A 15,936-nucleotide genomic window follows, 5' to 3' on the forward strand; every position below is an offset into this window, starting at 1 on the left:
AACAAGTGGAGTCCAAACAACACGCTACTAAACAATCAATGGGTTAATGAATAAATGAAGGAAGTAATAAAAAAAAATCTTGAAACAAATGAAAATAGAAACACACTGATCCAAAATCCCTAACACAGCAAAATAATTCTAAGAGGGAAATTCATAACAATACAGGCCTACCTCCAGAAACAAGAAAAATCTCCAACAATCTAACCTTACACCTAAAGGAACTAGAAAAAGAAAAACAGAGTCCAAAGTGAGTAAAAGAAAGAAAATAATAAATATCAGAGTGGAAATAAATTAAATAAAGACTAAACAACAACAACAACAAAACAATAGATCAATGAAACTAAGAGCTGGCTCCTTGAAAAACTAAACACAACAGATAAACCTTTAGCCAGACTCACCAAGAATAAGAGAAGGCCCAAATAAATAAAATCAGAACTGGAAGAAGAAAAGCAAAAAACAACACCACAGAAATACAACGGATTATAAAAGACTACTATGCACAATTATACAGAATACCAACAAATTGGACAACCTAGAAAAAATAGATAAATTGCTAGAAACATGTAATCTTCCAAGACAGAATCAGGAAGAAACAAAACATGAACAGAAATAGTAGTAGAAACAAAATTGAATTAGTAATCAAAAATCTTCCCAGAAACAAAAGTCCATAACCAGACAACTTCACTGGTGAATGCTACCTAACATTCAAAGACAATTTAATACCGATCCTTCTCAAACTCTTTCCAAAAAATTGAGAAAAGGGAACATTTCCAAACTCATTTTATAAAGTCAGCATTACCCTGAAACTGAAACCAGACAAGGATGCTACAAGAATATTATAGGCCAATATCCCTAATGAAGATAGATGAAAAAATCCTCTGCAAAATAATAGCAAAACTAATTCAACAGCACATTAAAAGGATCATACACCATGATTAAGTGAGACCTATTCCTAGGATTCAAGGATGGTTCAACATCCAAAAATCAATCAAAATGAAACACCATATTAACAAAACGAAGGCTAAAAATCCTATGATCGATCTCAGGTGCTGAAAAAGCATTTGACAAAATTCAATATCCAGTTATGATAAAAACTCTCAGCAAAGTGGGTATAGAGAGAATGTACTTCAACATAATAAAGGCCATATATGACAAACCCATAGCCAACATCATACTCAATGGTTTTAGAAACCTGATAGCTTTTCCTCTAAGATCAGGAACGAAACAAAGGTGCCCATTCTCCTGGTCAGAGCAATTAAGCAAGTAAAAGAAATAAAAGGCATCAGAATTGGAAAGGAAGAAGTGAAATGGTTGTGTCATGCAGATGACATGATATTGTATATAGGAAACGCTAAAATTTTCACCAAAAAATTCTTAGAACTAAATGAATTTGGTCAAGTGGCAGGATACAAAATCAATATATAAAAATATGTTGCTTTTTTGTACATTAATAAAAAACTACCAGAAAGAAAAATTAAGGAAACATTCCCATTTGCAATTGAATCAAAAAATAAAACACCTAGGGATAAACTTAACCAAGGAGGTAAAAGACTTGTACACTAAAAACAACAAGACCTTGATGAAAGAAATTGAAGACACAAATAAATGGAAAGATATTCAGTGCTCATGGATTGGAAGAATTAAATATTATGAAAATGTCCATACTGCCCCCTAAAATATACAGATTCAATGCAATCCCTATTAACATTCCAATAACATTTTTCACAAAAAGAGGGCAATCTAAAAATTTGTATAGAACCACAAAATACACTGAAATCCAAAGTAATTATGAGGAAGAACAACAAAGCTGGAGGCATCACACTGATTTCAAACTATATTACAAAGACATAATAATCAAAACCATAAAAACAAGCACATAGATTAATGAAACAGAATAGAAAGCCCAGAAATAAATCCACTCACATATGTTCAATTAATTTATGACGAAGGAGCCTAGAATATTCAATGGGGAAAAGACAGTGCCTTTTAAAAAATGTGTTGGGAAAACTGGATAGCAACAGGCAAAAGAAAAACTGGACCAGTGTCATATACCATATAGAACAATTAACTCAATATGGATTAAAGACTTGAATGTAAGACCCGAAACCATAAAACTCCTAGAAGACAACATAGGTGGTAAATCTTGACATGGTCTCAGCAATGATTCTTTTTTTTTTTAATCTGACACTGAAAGCAAAAGGAACAAAAAGAAAAATAAACAGTGAGAATATATCAAACTAAAAAAGCTGAACAGCAAAGGAAACAATCAACAAAATGAAAAGGGAACTTAATGAATGGGAGAAAATATTTCCAAATCACATATCTGATACGAGGTTAATATTCAAAATATATAAAGAACTCATACACTCAATAGCAAAAAGAAAAAAGAAACAATCCCATTTAAAAATGGGCAGAATAGACATTTTCCAAAGGAGACATACCGATGGTGTACAGGTACATGAAAAGATGCTCAACATCACTAATAATCAAGGAAATGCAAATCAAAATGAGATATCACTTCACACCTGCTAGAAGACAAGAAATAACAAATGTTGGTGAGGACGTAAAGAAAGAGAACCCTTGTGCATTGTTGAAGGAAATGTAAATTGGTACAGCCACTATGGAAAACAGTGTGGAGGTTCCTCAAAAAATTAAAACTAGAACTACCATATGGTCCAACAACCTGTTCCTTGGTATATATATATACATATATATACATATATATACATATATATGTGTGTGTGTGTGTGTGTGTATATATATATATATATATATATATATATATATATATATATATATATATATATATAAAAGAAATGAAATGAAAACACTATCTTGAAAAGATATATGCACCCCCATATTCATTGCAGCATTATCTACAATAGCCAAGATATGGAAACAATTTAAGTGTCCATCAACAGATAAATGGATAAAGAAAATGTGATATATATATACACTGGAATATTACTCAGACATAAAAAAAGAAGGAAATCTTGCCATTTGCAACAACTAGAATGGACATTGAGGGCATTTTGTTTAGTGAAATAAGTCAGACAGAGAAAGACAAAACCCATCGAGATCATAAATACAGAGAACAGATTGGTGGTTGCCAGAGCTTGGGGGAGGGGAATGGGGGGTGGAAGAAATGGGTGAAGGTGGACAAGAGGTACAAACTTCCGGTTATAAAATAAATAAGTCCTGGCAATATAATGTACACTATGGTGATTATATTATAGTTAATAACATCGTATTACATACTTGAAAGTTGCTAAGACAGTGTATCTTAAAAGTTCTCATCACAAGACAAAAAAATTTTGTGACTGTGTATAGTGACAGATGTTAACTAGACTTATTGTTTTGATCACTTCGCAATGTGTGCACATTTTAATCATTATGTCATACACCTGAAACTAATAACTCTGTATGTGAATTATACCTTAATAAATATATTAAAAAGCTAAAAAATATCTATTTAATATGTATAGGAAACCAAGAGAATAGGAAGCTGGAAGTATTGCCAGAGCTGATGGTTCAGGAAATGACTCTGGATTGTGAAGATCTAACCACTCTGCCCATTTTACTAGCAGTTTGGGTCAGGGGTAAAGACTGGAGATACTGGTTCTCAATATAAATCTTCACTATGAGGTATTAAAGGCAGCTGTTAAATGTGAAGTGTTATGAGAGAGATGGAGTAAATTCACTTATTGTTCATGAGTGTTCATGAGTGCAGAATATTAAGGATACGAGACCCGAAACAGCCAAAAGTTGATGGTGGACAAAGCCTAGGTGGGACCTCAGTAAGAGACAAAAGCATGCAGTGGGGACATAAGGAATCTGGAGAGAAATGAGGAGATTAAATCTGATTCAGAGAAAGGCTCCAAGTTACCCCCTAGTTTAATATGAGAGGTTAGTTAGGGATTTTATTGGTTGATTTTCATATTCAGTATCATCCTCCTGGGATCTACTGAAAATAAAGCTCTGGAACACATCGTAAAAGAATTTGGTCCAGACCATCCAAAAGTAAGTAAGTTGAAGTTGCAAATATCTCCCAGGGTTTAAATAGAAGTACATTTTTGTAAACTTAAGATTTGCCCCCTCTTGTACCAGAGCTTATACTTTTTCAGGAAAGCATAGTTGATCAATGATGAAATGAACAATTAATTAGGTACTTCCTCTTCTGCCAATTTCTTACTTGATAGTTTAATAACTTTTGACCTTCCGTTTGTTCAAAAGATAATGAAGTTCAGGAGATTAAAAACATTAGTTATTTTATGGTAGTCAAAAATATGATAATCCTGAGAGCTACATAATTGAACATGTATATATTTGGATAAATACTTAAGTTTTTTCTTTTTTTTTTCTTTTTTTCTTTTTTTAAACTTTCCTGCTAATCATAGGATTCTCTGATTTTTCTGAAGTAAATAAAATTTACTGAAAGCTGAGGTCTCCTGAGTCCTAAAACTGAGTCAGTTCTGACCTAATGCCTGGTTATTGGGAAAGATTCAACATTCAACAGTTCAGATTTTTCATTTACTAACCATTCCCTCCTCTGGAGCTTACACCCTGGATCAATTAATGTCTGTTTTTGAGAAATCTGAACAAGTCTCCTACTCTGACAAATAGAAGCAATTCAATAATGAGACTCTACTTGCCTAAATTCTGTGATACATCGAGGCTCCTTTCTGCAGGAGGTGGGGTGCTGATGAGTGGAAGGGGATATAATATGTGACTAACAAATTAGTATCAATGCTAAAATTAGTAATAATAACTCACGTGGTGGTGGGCAAACTAGAAAATTAGTTCATAAATTATGTTCAAAAAATTTTCAGTATTGTATCCTATGAATTCTAGAAACATAAACATGTAATCCTAGAGGTATTCGCAAGTCAAAGCTTCTACTGAATTGCTCTCATCTTGTCAGTGGTTGAGTGGGTGGAGAAAAACTGCCAACAGTCAAGTGGGGCTTTCCATCCCTATTATATCTGTCTTCCTCAGATCCAACAACACGGCTGCTGAACTTAGAAATCACTCTCTGTACCCTTGCCAAATGTTTGCTCAAGTGTTTTAGCGTACATATACGTGTGAAAATAAATAAAGGAAACTTCAGTTAAAATGAGGTTCAGAAAGGGGTGCTCTCACACATATACCACTCATTACAGCCCAGAAAACCCAGGAGAAGAAGGAAGATAAGAATTGTTCTGACAAGGGAGGACATTTTTCTCGCAAAATTCCTTCTCTTGCTTTTAAAAAAAGGAAGGCAGATCCCTCTTGGCCCAGCAACAACATACTAATCACTGCGTGCAGCCAATGAGAAACTGCCACAACCTCGAACTCATTCTTTTTGAACTTGTGTTCAAAAAAACACTCTCCAATTTCCTTCTAAAAACCTAATAAAAGGTAACGTTCTCTTTGTCTCTTTGGACTTGCCTGTGGCTCTCGAATTGCAATTCTCTGCTATTCCTGAAAAACACATTCTGCTGGCAAAATAACTGGCTATTTTATTTTTGAGGTCAACACACACTGCAACTCTCACAATATTGTAACAAGCATTTCCCTGCCCTGCCCTCATTTTCCTTTTAAACATTTTGAGATAACATTTTAAAATTCATTCTTCTAAAGTTGTTGAAAACATACGGATTACAAGTACAACTCTTGTTGAGGCCATTCAGCTAAACAGCCCAAAAGATCAGCCAATATTTATCTTCAATCTAACAAGCAGAAAACCAAACTTCTTTCCAGAAATGTGTGTAATTCTAGACACCCCAACAGATGAATTGACCTTAGCTGTGAGGGGAAATTAAAAACCTGAAACATCTCTGAGATTGGCTTTTTATCTTTGATATATTCATGGTTGCTGGAATACAAACTGATTTTATTAAACAATCTTTGGCAAATAAAAAAATATCACAATGATGAGATAGGTATTACATTTACTTCCTTTAAAAAATCAAGGTCTACTCAGGCTTGCATGCTTAATTGTTTCTATGACAAAGACATTTCTACTAAGAATTACATTTCCAGATAAATACAAAATAAAATATTTTTAAAAGATATCAAAAAATTTAAAGTAAGACAATATTTTTAGGCTATCTTGAACCTCAGCTACAAATACAAAATATACGATACATTTAAGATATATCACTATCTGACATAATGAACAAATGGTCAATATGCCCATTGCATAGTACAGAATTTGACATAGGTATTTTGATTATTTGACCCCCTATGTATTCCCTACACAAATTGCAACTTCATGTTGCCGATTTCCTCACCATTCTGAACTTCCTAGGGGACTTTGTGCTTAGGCATCAGGAAAACTCTTTATGTTGAAGCAAGTAACAAATCCAGAAAAATTAAAAAAAAAAAAAATCTAGGGAAGTTTATAACTGTAAATGCCTATATTTAAAAAGAAGATATACCTTAAATCAATAGACTTACATCTTAAGAAACTAGAAAAAGAAGAGCAATAAAACCCAAAGCAAGCAGAATAATAAAGACTGGGGTGGAAATAAACTAAAAAATAGAAAAACAATAGACAGAATCAATGAAAATATAAGTTGGTTGAACACCCATATTCATAGCAGCATTATTCACAATTGTCAAAAGTGAAAGCAACCTAAATGGTCAGTGATGGATGAATAAACTGTGGTATATACATCCAACGGAGTATTATTCGCTCTTAAAAAGTTTGAGGTTTTTTTGTTTGTTTGTTTGTTTTTGTCTTTTGTTTTTTGTTTTCTTGCTCTTTGCTCATTTGCTCTTTTTTTTCAGGGTAAGAAAAATCCTCAGTTAAAAAAATTTACTTTCCAATTTTAGTTGACATACAATATTATATTTGATTCAGGTGTACAACATAGTGATTGGACATTTATATACCTTATGAACTGATCATCCTGGTAAGTCTAGTATCCATCTGAAACCACGCTTGGTTACAATATTGACTATATTCCCTATGTTGTACATTCCTGTAACTATTTCCATAACTGGCAATTTGTACTTTATAATCCCTCTCAACTTTTTTATCCATCCTCCCAAACCCCCCTTTCCTGGCAACCATAAATTTGTTCTCTGCATTTATGAGTTTGTTTCTGTTTTCTTTGTTCATTTATTTTGTTTTTCAGATTCCACATATCAGTGAAATAATATGGTATTTCTCTTTCTCTTTCTGACTTATTTCACTTAGTAAAATATCCTCTAGGCCCATCCATGTTGTTGCAAATGGTAAGATTTTATTCTTTTTTAATGGCTGAGTGATATTGAATTGTGTATATGTACCACTTTTTTTTTTAAGTTACTTAAAAGCAACAGAGACTAGTTTTTTGTTTTTTTAATTGGGGAATATTGGGGAACAGTGTGTTTCTCCAGGGCCCATCAGCTCCAAGTTATTGTCCTTCAATCTAGTTGTGGATGGTGCAGCTCAGTCGCAGTCTTCAATCTTTAGTTGCAGGGGCCACAGCCCACCATCCTTTGCGGAAATTGAACCGGCAACCTTGTTATTAAGAGTTTGTGCTCTAACCAACTGAGCCATCCGGCTGCCCCTCCAGCAGCTCAGTGGCAGCTCGTTGTCTTCAGTCTAATTGTGGAGGGTGCAGCTCACTGGCCCATGTGGGAATCGAACTGGCAACCCTGTTGTTCAGAGCTCACGCTCTAACCAACTGAGCCATCCGGCTGCCCCTGTACAACTTCTTTATTCATTCATCAATCAATGGACCCTTAGGTTGCTTCCATATTTCAGCTATTGTAAATAGAGCTGCAATGAACATAGGGGTGCATATATCTTTTTAAATTAGTGTTGTGGACTTTTGGGATAAATATCAAGAAGTAGAATTGTTGGGTCATAAGGTAGTTCTACTTTTAATTTTTGGAGGAACCTCCATACTGCTTTCCATAGTGACTACAACAATTTGCAATCCCAGCAACAGTGCACAAGTGTTCCCTTTTCTCTATATCCTCGAACCCTTGTTTGTTGATTTATTGATGATAGCCATCCTGATAGGTGTGAGGCGATATCTCATTGTGGTTTTTATTTGCATTTCTCTGGTGATTAGTGATGTTGAGCATCTTCTCATATGTCTATTGGCCATCTGTATATTCTCTTTAGAGAAACGTCTATTCAGGTCCTCTGCCCACTTTTTAATTGAATTGTTTGTTTGTTTGGTGTTGCGCTGTATGAGGTGTTGTTGTTTTTTTAAATAGATTTTGGATATTAACCCCTTATCAGATGGATCATTGGGAAATATCTTCTCTCATTCAGTAGGATGTCTTTTCATTTTGTTGATGGTTTTCTTTGCTGTGAAAAAACTTTTTAGTTTGATGTAGTCCCATTTGTTTTTCTTTTGCTTCCCTTGCCTGAGGAGATATATCAGTAAAAATATTACTAAGAGTTATGCCTGAGAGTTTACTTCCTATATTTTCTTCTAAGAGTTTTATGGTTTGGGGTCTTACATTTAAGTCTTTCATCCATTTTTAGTTTATTGTTGTATATTCCATGAGAAGGTGGTGCAGTTTCACTTGTTTTTTTGTGTGTATCTGTCCAGTTTCCCCAGCACCATTTTTAAAAATAGACTTTTACCCCAATGTAAGTTCTTGCTTCTTTTGTTGTAGATTAAATGACCATTTAGGCATGGGTTTATATCTGGGCTCTCTATTCTGTTCTATTGATGTGTGTGTCTGTTTTTATGCCCATACCATGCTGTTTTGATTACTATAGCCTTGTAGTATAATTTGATATCAGGGAGAGTGATACCTCCAGCTTTGTTCTTCTTTCTCAGGATTGCCATGGCTATTCGGGGTCTTTTATGGTTCCATATAAATTCTAGTATTATTTGTTCTCATTCTATGAAAAATGTCATTGACATTTTGATAGGGTTGCATTGAATCTATACACTGTTTTTTGTAGTATGGACATTTTAACTATATTAATTTTTCATATCCATGAGCATGGTATATGTTTCCATTTATTTGTATCTTCTTAATTTCTCTCTTCAATGTCTTATAATTTTCTGAATACAGGTCTTTTAATTCCTTGGTTACATTTATTCCTAAATATTTTATTATTTTTTTGATGCAATTGTAAGTGGGATTGTTTTCTTAATTTCTCTTTTTAATAGTTTGTTGATATGTAAAATGCAAACAATTTCTGAATATTAATTTTGTATCCTAAAATCATTTATCAGGTCTACTAGTTTTTTTGGGTGGAATCTTTGGGGTTCTCTATATGTTGTATCATGTCATCTGCAAATAATGACAGTTTTACTTCTTTCTTTCACATTTGGATGCCTTTTAGTTCTTTTTCTTGTCAGATTGCTGTGGCTAGGACTTCCGGCACTATGTTGAATAAAAGTGGTGAAAGTGGGCATCCTTGTCTTGTTCCTGATTTTAAAGAAAAAGTGTTGAGCTTTTCACTGTTGGGTATGTTAGCTGTGGGTTTGTCATATATGACTTTTATTATGTTGAGGTGTGTTTCCTCTATTGCCATTTTGCTCAGAGATTTTATTATAAATGGTTGTTGAACTTTGTCAAATCGTTTTTCTGCATTTATTGATATAATCATATGATTTTTATCCTTCATTTTGTTTAAGTGGTATATCACATTGATTGATTTGCAGATATTGAAACAGCCTTGCATCCCAGGAATAAATCCCAGTTGATCATAGTGTGTGATCTTTTTAATGTATTGCTGAATTTGGTTTGCTAACATTTTGTTGAGGAATTTTGCATTTATATTCATATATTGGCTATAATTTTCCTTATCAGGGTAATGCTGGCCTCATAAAATGAGTTTGGGGGCCTTCCCTCCTCTTTAATTTTTGGAATAGTTTGCAAGGGATAAGTATGAATTTTTCTTTGAATGTTTGTTAAAATTCACCTGTGAAGCCATCTGGTCTAGGACACTAATTTTGGGGGAGTGTTTGATTACTGGTTCAATTCTGTTAGTAGTTATCAGTCTGTTCATATATTTTGTTTCTTCCTGATTCAATCTAGGAAGATTGTACATTTCTATGAATTTATCCATTTCTAAAAGTAAGGAAATTCTGAGAAATACTACAACTGGGGTGAACCCTGAAGACATTACACTAAGTGAAATTAGCCAGTCACAAAAGGGCAAATGTTATATGAGTCCATGTATATGAGGTGTCCAGAGTATTCATATCCATAAAGATAGAAAGTAAAACAGTGGTTGGCAGGCTGGAGGGAGGGGATATACAGAGTTAGTGTTGAATGGTTCAGAGTTTCAGAGAAAAAGTTTTGGAGATGGATGGTGATGATGGTTGCACTACAGTGTGAATGTACTTAATGCCACAGAACTGTGCACTTAAAATGGTCAAAAGTGGTTAATATGGTCATTTTTATGTTATGTATATTTTACTACAATTAAAAAAAAGTAAAAAGTTTGTTGTTTGAAATGATCAACAAATTGACAAACCTTTAGCTAAACTGACCAAAAACCAAGAAGGAAGACTAAAATTTCTAAAATCAGAAATGAAAGTTCATACTTTACTATTTGCTTTAAAGGAATAAAATGGATTATAAAAGAATATTATAATGTAGTGAATAATATTTTTAAACCTATGTATAGTGTCAAATGGGTACTAAACTTACTGGGGAGATCACTTCATAAATTATATAAATGTCTAACCAATATGCTGTACACCTGAAAATAATATAAAATAATATTGAATGTTAACTATAACCAAAAATTAGTCATGGAGAAATAAAGTACAGTATAGGAAATATAGTAAATAATATTATAATAACTAGTTATAATGTCAGATGGGTAATAGACTTATTGGGGTTATCACTTTGTGAGGTATATAAGTGTCTAATCACTATGTTGTTTTATACATGTGAAACTAATAAAAAAAGAATACTATGAACCCCAACAATTGATTATTGAAATTATATTACCTACACAGAAGTGACAAATTCCTAGAATATACCAAGTACCAAACTTGACTGAAGAATAAACATAAAATCTAAATAGATCTATAACAGGTAAAGATATTAAATCAGCAATCAAAAATCTCCAAAAAAGAAAAACCTAGGACTACATGGCCTCACTGGAAAACTCTGCTAAACATTTAAATAATAATTGTCACTGATCCTTTTCAAATTCTTCCAAAAAACAGGAGAAAACACCTCTTAGCTCATTCTATGAAGCTAGTATTACCCTGATAACAACTTCAGACAAAGACATCACAAAAAAGAAAACTACAGACCAATATTCCTTTTAAATATACATGTAAAAAGCACCAATAAAATGTTGGCAAATAGAATATAGCAACATATTACAAGGATTATACACCATGAACAAATAAGATTGATCCCAAGAAAGCAAGAGCAGTTCAACATACAAAAATAAATCAGTGCAATACATTATATTTAAGAGAACTTAAAAAGTTGTCAGTTAATGCAGAGAAAGAATTTTACAGTATTCAACACCCTTTATGATAAAAACAAACAAACAAGCAAACTAGGAATTTGAGGAAACTTCATCAACCCAATAAATGGCATCTAAGACAAACCTGCAATTAATGTCTTACTTAATGGTGAGAGACTGGAAACTTTCCCTCTAGATCAGGAACAAGACAAGGATGTCTGCTCTCACCACTTTTATTCAAGACTGTATTGGAAGTTCTGGCCCGAGCAAGGAGGCAAGTAAAGAAATAAAAGGCAGAATAGATATGGGTTATGGGGAGGGGGATGATGAAAATGTTTTGGAATTAGATAGTGGTGATGGCTGTACAACATTGTGAATACAATAAAAACTAAATTTTACTCTTTAAATAGTCAAAACTTAAAATTTTTAATTGTGTGAATTTTATCTCAATTAATAAATAAATTGAAGTTTCCAGAGATACAAGCCCTGCCATTTCTTAGAACCTCATTTTACTGTTCAATCACCACTGCTATCATAAAAATGTTAGGTCAAACCAAAACCTCGAATGTCACATCTTGAATCTATTTTTTCTAAAAACCATAAATTTCTTTAATAGTATATTTTTATATATTTTTCTATGTATAGATATAAAATATATATTCTATATGTATTCTATATATATTCTCTCTATATATATGGATATATATGGGGGGGACAGATAGTGTTTTGGTCGCTAATACATTAAGGTTTATAATTATTTTGTTTACTTTTATTACTAAAATAGCAATAAATTGTTCCAAGATGGCATACTAAACACGTTTCAGCTTTCTTCTCCTGACCAAATTCCAAGAAATAAGCATTTTTTTTCAAAAACCTATAATATTCTTGGAAAACAAAGCAGAATGGTCTTGGTGGATCAGAAATTAATAGTTCCTAAAAATCCAAAGGCAGACATGACCAGATTGAATGAAGAATGTGCAGAAGATGACTGCTATAAAAGTGGGAATAACATTATATCTCTCTATGTAGTGTATCTGAGAAATTACGATATAATAATATTAACACTATTCTCATTAAAAATATGAAAAATAGGAGTCAAGAATAAGACAAGATGGACGCATATCCCTGCTATTGAAAATAAGAACTAAAATACATAAGAATAGAAATGAATGAAAATAAAACTATTAATATTTCTAGATGGTATGATAGTCTACCTAGAAAACCTAAAAGAATCAACAGACAAACAAAAAAATCAAGAAGAGAGTTTAATACTTGATTATATATCTTTCATCAGCACCAGCAATAACCAATCAGAATTAATCCATTTTGTATATTTTATTTCTTTTTTCAATAAAAAAATACAAATAAAGTTGAAACTCCTTCTGAGCCTGTTCCCCATTTCATTCAACTCTCTCCAACTCAGAGGTAACCATTGTCTTGCATTTGGAGTTTTTCATTCCCATGCATGCTTTTTATATTTTGCTCTGTGTGTGTGTGTGTGTGTGTGTATGTCTTTAAATATGCATATTATTAAAATTATTCCAAAATATAAAGTAAAGTATTATTATTTTGCACATTGAGAAATTGTGTACAAATGGTATTCGATTATATATACCATTCTGCAACTTGCTTTCATCCATCAATATCTGTAGATTCATTTATGTTGATATTTACATATGTTTAGGGCATTCTTTCTGATCATGTAAAATCAATATGGATGTACACTTTCTGAAATTTTTTTCTCTCATTTCCAGAAATATGTCTGGACAGTATAAAATGTACCTCAAAGGATATATGGATTAATGCAATGGACTGAGTGTTTTTGTCCCCCCAAAATTCATATGTTGAAATCCTAACCCCCAAAGTGATGGTATTAGGAGGTAGGGCCTCCAAGAAGTAATTAGGCCATGAGGGTGGTGATCTTATGAATAGGATTAGCACCCTTTTACAAGGAAACCCAGAGCGCTCTCTCACCCTCTGTCTGCCAGTTGAGGACATAACAAGAAATAGGCCATCTGCAACTGTGAAGAGGGCCCTCACCAGAAGCTTACCATGCTGTCGTCTTGATATCAAACTTCCAGTCTCCAGAACTGGAAGAAACATGTTTCTGTTGTTTATACTAAGCCACCAAGTCTATGAAACTTTATTATAGCAGCCGTACTAAGACACTTAAAAACAAATATCACAATGAAATTACAAAGCAGTTTGGAAAAAACATTGGACATAACTTCAATGTCTATCAGTAGAAAGAAAGTTAAATACTTTATGGTCCATCCATACTATGGAAAATAATTTTAAGTATTTATAAACAATTTAGTAGATCTATATGTACTGACATGGAAAAAATTCCAAGATGTAAAGCAATATGGTCCCTTTTATGTTGAAATTTTTAATTGTGTATTTTTAATTACATATATGTAAATATATTTTAGAAAAACAGTTACAAAACTGGTAATATTGAGTACCTTTGAGTAAGTGAATGAGTTTAAGGGAGACAAAGGGAGGTTTTTGCTTTTACTGTATATCATTGGAATTTTAAAAATGAGAATATGTTCTTATATATAGACATATATTTTTTAGGAGATAAATTGATGATACATAGATAGACAAATGCTAGACAAAAAGAAAAAAAAAGTGGTCAATTAGAATGAACAAAGAACCAGCTCCCTGAGTATACAATCCAGTAAAAGCTGACTACATTATAAGCTTTTTAGATGATTTTGATTGGCATTCTTATGGCCTAAAACTGTAACTGAAGTTTCCATTCTATTTTTACTTTCCTTCATATTCGTTTAATTAAAACACAGGAAAGCAAGACAAACAGTTGTAATTAACATACTTACTGACAGATTTCAAAGTTTTCAATCGGAGAAGACAACCATGAAAATTCAAGCGCAGCACATTTAGACGCCACCTTTGCAAAGCAGACACTATATATTTATCTGTGATCATATCTTTTACTGAGGAAAAATCAATCTAAAAAGGGAAAACAAAAGACATTAAGAAATGAAAAGCTATTTTGCACGTAAACTTTTAAAAATATTTTTTAAAGCATCAAGGACTAAAATTTATCACATCACTCATTTTGGGGGGGCGTTGTTTTTCATGGTCATTCCCAATTTTAATTATGAACAGATTTTCTTTTTTGTGGTCATTCCTGGATTTAATTACAAACAGATTCAAAATTTCCAGTACATGTTGATAGCCATGAGGGTGGGGGGCTCACATTGACCCCACACCAACCCGGTCAATTGTCTTGAAGTGGCCTGGATGCCCCCATCATCCCAGGTGAGCCCCAAGACTTCAATGTCAATGCAACCTGGGTTGATTATTAATGAGTTTCTGCTTTTTGTTTTATGAGCACAGAATATATTGAGTCCTTGACTATGGGAAAGACAATTTAAAGTGTGTAGTTTACAATGGCCTTTACATAATTTATAATTTGGAAGAGCAACCAATGGATGGTGGGGGGAGGAAGTGGAAAAAGGGAGAGAAAAAAAGTATCATCTCCGAAAAGAGCAGTCATCAGGGATAATACATGCTTATTTTGGTTGTTGGCTGAGACCCATCCCCAGTGTCTCTTTGGAATGAAAAAAACAGGCAAATTCTAGGTTACAAGAACAGTACCAAACTAGTATAACACAAGAATAGTACAGAGGTACCAGCCTAGAAGCTCATATGAGAAAATGCTAAGTGTATGTGTGTCTTTGTGCATGCAAACACACTAAGATTATCAAACAACTTTGTTTACGCGTTGAGTATTTTAGCCCTCTTTAGTGCTCAGTTGTTTCTTCCTTTACTCCATATTTTGGGCTGCTTTATTATGTTTTTTGAACTAAAATAGTAGCTAGTATTTATTGCCTACTGCTTACATACAGACTGTACACTCAGGACTTTACTTGCATTTTCTCAATTTATCTCTGGTAAGCCTAACATACAATGGAGCTTTGTTTCAATCCAAAAATAATACTCAATTTATTTCTACCATTTAAATAAGAAAATACTAACAAGTTATCTGTTAAAATAACATTATCTTTTTATCTCATCTTGTAGGCTTGTATCTGCACAAAAGAGAAACAAGTGCACCTACTCTTGGTGGCCACAGAGTGGGGCGCAGGGAAGAAGGCAGTCATTACTACATTTGCCTTAACAACAGTCCATCTCCTTTAAGAACTAAAATACAGTCATGCACTGCATTTTGGTGAATGATAGACCACATATATGAAGATGGTCCCATAAGCTTATAATGGAGCTAAAAAATTGCTATCGCCTAGTGATGTAGCCATTGTAACATCTTAGCACAACTCATGACTCACGTGTTTGTGGTGATGCTGGTGTAAACAAACCTACTGTGCTGCCAGTTGTGTAAAAGTATAGCATTAGCATGTGCGATTATATACAGTACATAATACTTGATAATAAATGACTTGTTACTGGTTTATGTGTTTACGACACTATACTTTTTATCATTATTTTAGAGTGTACTCTTTCTACTTATAAAAAAAGTAAGTTTGTTGTAAAACAGTATGCCACGTTATGTCAGCAGCAGCCACATA

The 15,936-nt window shown here is 33.1% G+C and overlaps 1 protein-coding gene across 1 annotated transcript in view; it reads right to left on the bottom strand.

The window, feature by feature from the left end:
* Positions 1 to 15,936, bottom strand: part of FBXL13 (F-box and leucine rich repeat protein 13) — a 226,893-nt gene that overhangs the window by 123,093 nt on the left and 87,864 nt on the right. The window contains exon 9 of the mRNA XM_019744537.3: positions 14,224 to 14,356. Coding sequence (XP_019600096.2) covers positions 14,224 to 14,356 — 133 coding nt within the window. The remainder of the gene's footprint in view (positions 1 to 14,223; positions 14,357 to 15,936) is intronic.

The sequence above is a fragment of the Rhinolophus sinicus genome, chromosome 4 (assembly GCF_057876585.1).
Source record: "Rhinolophus sinicus isolate RSI-liver-muscle chromosome 4, RSI-T2T, whole genome shotgun sequence".
NCBI lineage: Eukaryota > Metazoa > Chordata > Mammalia > Chiroptera > Rhinolophidae > Rhinolophus > Rhinolophus sinicus.